Below are 3,973 nucleotides of genomic sequence, written 5' to 3'. Positions count from 1 at the left end.
GAAAAAGAAAAAAAAGAGGAGAATACGAACTACAAAGCAAGACAGAAGATGAAGAGAGCAAACCTCAACTCCTATGCTGGCTTGAAAGCTAACAAACGTCAATAATGAAGAAACAGAGAGTAGATGAATGAAACAGACCTTCCATCTAGTGATTGAAGCTGTTTTTGCAGCCGATTGCAGGAGAAGAGTGCCAGTCTAACTGAAATTTGTTCTGCTCCTCTGGATGACACTGTGCTCATCGATGGGCTCCTTAAAATAACACAAAAATGGCAATGGATGAAGAAACATATAGTAGATGAAGGTAGTTGAAGGAGAAGAGCTCGAAAAGGAATCACTGCCAGAGGTTGAAATTAGTAGTTGAAGGAGAAGATATGGCAATTGAAGGCTGAGCTCGAAATTGAATGCAAAGAGAGGATGAAGGCTCTGATGCATGAAATGATGAAAAATACTCACCTCATCGCTCTCATGAATCGAACAGCAAAACAATATTATCGTGCAAGTCACTGTACCCTTAAACTTAAAATGTGTCTATTTATTTCGCGCAAAACAGTTTTTGGAAACAGTTTCAGGTTCAACCTGTTTTATGGTATAATGAACCTCCCAATGAAGCTTTGCCACTTGCAGAAAAAAACTGAATACTAATCATCATATTTTTGGCATTTCTTTTCACTAAATCTTGAACTAGAGACGGGTAAATTAAAGCAAAGGAAAGGAGCAAGTCAACCAAAATCCAAATGCAACAACAATGCCAGCATAACAATTATACCTATAATATTCCAATGCTGATACAAATTATAAGTTTTTCCATTAAACTTCAAAAGTTAAGAAGAAACAAAGAAATTAAGATCCATCCTCGGACACATGGAACTGCTTGCAAGGTTATGTACAGGAAAATTTATTACAGCTTCCCACATGTTCCACTACAAATATGGTTTCCCGTACAAATTGAACGCAGAGACCCTTTGAAGAAAAAGGATAATATTTCAAGCGAGATATTGTACACAGCAAAAGCTGCAGCAGTTTTATACTCACCTCATGATAGCCAAAGGGGTAGAAAAAGGTTAAATACATTGTAGAGTGAAAGCAATATTAAGGCAAGGAGCACTTGCATAGGTGGAGCATTTTCACGAGTAATAGCAGGATGATTGAATATTAGGATATAAGAAATCCTTTTTAATTCAACCGTCTTCTTCTAGGTGCACGAGAATCTCCACTGTCCACATCTGAACTCCTTGAAGCATCATTTCTTCTTCGGGATGATGAAGTTGAAAGGGACACCAAGGAATCGATTTCCATAGCAGTGTCCACCTGACTTTCCGAATTTATAACAGCAGCAATGCTGGAGAAAGAATCCCTATCGTCAACTGGTTGGGGCTGCTCCTGATTTCTACCTATAGTAGGGTTACGGAAATATGCCTCAACTAACCTTTCAGCAGAAGTCAATGCAGTTGAAAGAGAAGAAAGTGTTGTTCTATGAGATTGTGATCTTCGAAGTAAGAGGGACTGCAGCCGGCGGTTTTCTCTGATCTCAGGGCTATTCATGTCACTCTGTGTTAAATCCACAACATCATCTGGGGGAGCCGCTGAACTTTGCTCTCTGCGCGCGCGAGAGTTCAAAATCCGGTTCAACAAGGAATTAGTTCTTTCTACTGTTTCGTGTGCCCTGTCAGGCTCCTGTGGCTGTACAAAGTCCCGTGTCAAATCAAACCTAGTTCCAAGGCGACGGATCATCTCCTCCACAGGGAAACTAAATGCAGTTCTCTGAAGGGTTTGCCTTACACTTTCAACCCGCCTTGCATTTGGCCTAAGAGGGATCTTTAGACTTGAGTCCTCCTCTGGCTCACGAACACCGTTTCCACGACCATAAATTGGGGTCAGACTTTTGATCGTCACCTCTCCCTTACACACTGGACATTCCTGTGCATCTGAATGGACATGCAACCATCGGTAGAGACATGGCCAACAAAACAAATGGCCACAACAAGTTAACACAGGGTCCTTAGCCAAGTCCAAACATATATTGCAGTCGAAAAAGCTCCCATCATGGCAAATAGCCTTTTCAACAGCATCATTTGTCTCTGACTTCTCAACTTCCAAAATCGCATTTTTATTGTCGCATGTTTTTGGAGCCTCATTCATTCTGTCCTCTGCGGGCATACTACCCTCGCCTGTCTGCAATGTACTCAAATCACCAGAATTGACCATCAATTGGTTCAATTCCATTGAGATGTTCCGAGCTTCTGATGGAATTTGAACCTGCCTCCATCTCCTCCACCGCTGCCGTGCTCTGAGCCTAAAAGCTTCCCTTAATCTATTATTAGGAGGATCTCCAACCCAATCATCCAAATTCACAGGGTCAGTGGGTAGCGATCCCGCTTGAGGCTCGGGAACAGGACCCAGGTTCAAGTCAAGATTCATTGTATCAGATGTCTCCTCAGCCATCACAAATCGACGAAACACTTTTAGAAACACTTGTTTTACACAAATTCAACGTCCCCAGATTTTAAAAGAAATACTCAGCTTTATTTCAGTTTTCACAATTGAAAAGTCCCAAATCACAAGGCCCCGAATTTTGCATGCATTATTAAGGATTCGACACAAGAACCCTAACTTGTATACACACACAAAAAAAAAGGGAACAAAATCCAATATAAAAAACCCTAAACTTATCACAAAATTGAAGAAAACCAAATCGAAACCCCTAAATTCAACACAAACTTTAATACCCAGATACAAAACCCTAGTAGTAACGCATAAATTGGGAGCTTAAACTAGGTTTAGGTCATGAACATGATGACTTTGACATCTCGGGTCTTGTGCTAATAATTTGTGTACAAAAATCTAGGGGCTTACGAGTGGAAAGAGTGAAAATTGAAAGGTAGTGAAGAAAATTGAACACCTGGGTTTTTAAGGATCGATCTCGATGTTCAATTGAGACTCATTCTGAGTCCAAGGACAAATTGACCACCTCCTGAGCTGGGTTGCCCCCGAGTCGACTCGCCATGGATGGTTCTCCCTTTAGATTAGCGATCTAGGCCACACACAGAGAGATGAGGCTAATGACAGGGTTTAGATGAGTGTTGGAAACGAATGCTAAGTCACAATGAAGTACAGACACAGAGAGAGAGAGAGGGGGGGAAAAATCGTGTGGTACAGCATTTGGGTGTATTTTATTTTTTGGGAGAGAAATATCCTCCATACTAGAGCTCAGTTGATTATGTGATTTTTATATGTTAATTAAAAAATTATATGTGTTATTAACACATGACAAATTTATAAACCTTCCTATATGGATTGTAAATGACGGTGTTGATGAAGTGCATGGCCTACCACTTGATCTAGTGCCCAAGTTTTAGTGAAATCGAGCGGCTCAAACTGACTTCCACTACACATTCTAAAGACCTCAATTTGAAATGCAAAAGTTAAAATTTTCTTTTGCCAAAGAGTAATTTTAGAAACCATATAGGTATCGTTCTCAAAGGGTAGTTCAATTGACAATAGATCACGTCTTATAAAGCGAAGGTAACTAGTTCGAATATCTCATTCCCTTCTGTAGGCATGTTAAAAAAAAAAAAAAAAAAAAAAATCATGTTAGAAATAATCAACACAAGTATTTGGTGACAAAGTGAAAACCTTTTAAAGAACTCTTCAAAAGTAAGATCAATTAGGGGCAGCCAAATTTAAGAAATCAATCTATTATAGAAAAACAAGAAATTAAAATGTCATACTTACAAAAATTTTGCAATTTATACAACTTTGTTTTAGACAAGCAACCCCCTTGCCTTTTACTACATTAGTTATCCCAAAACCTTTGGACAATTATTTTACTTGATCTCTTGTACCAAAACTCCGATAGGATAAAGCCTTTTTTCGTGAAGAAAAATTGTTTGTGTGGTTTAACAAAGTAAAGAACTAAAGAAACCTCTCTTAGCACAATATAAATGCCCTTAAACCTTCTCCTTGGACGTGCATG

The 3,973-nt window shown here is 39.3% G+C and overlaps 1 protein-coding gene across 2 annotated transcripts; it reads right to left on the bottom strand.

Annotated features, from left to right (window-relative positions):
• Nucleotides 1-783: 783 nt before the first annotated feature.
• LOC132192068 (uncharacterized) lies at nt 784-3,148 on the bottom strand. 2 transcript variants are annotated; one of them, XM_059607266.2, is made up of 2 exons: nt 2,900-3,148; nt 784-2,430 (listed from the first exon to the last, which is right to left on the bottom strand). In XM_059607266.2, exon 2 carries the CDS (start codon nt 2,416-2,418, stop codon nt 1,174-1,176), a length of 1,245 nt encoding a protein of 414 aa, XP_059463249.2. In that variant the 5' UTR covers nt 2,419-2,430; nt 2,900-3,148; the 3' UTR covers nt 784-1,173. The 2 variants fall into 2 exon arrangements, with proteins under 2 accessions (XP_059463249.2, XP_059463248.2); XM_059607265.2 differs by having other exon boundaries at nt 784-3,148.
• Nucleotides 3,149-3,973: the final 825 nt, after the last annotated feature.

Source organism: Corylus avellana, chromosome 10 (assembly GCF_965113065.1).
Source record: "Corylus avellana chromosome 10, dhCorAvel1.hap1.2, whole genome shotgun sequence".
NCBI classification, from domain to species: domain Eukaryota; kingdom Viridiplantae; phylum Streptophyta; class Magnoliopsida; order Fagales; family Betulaceae; genus Corylus; species Corylus avellana.
The sequence above is the reverse complement of the archived record's forward strand: the minus strand, read 5'-3'. Positions and strand labels throughout refer to the sequence as shown.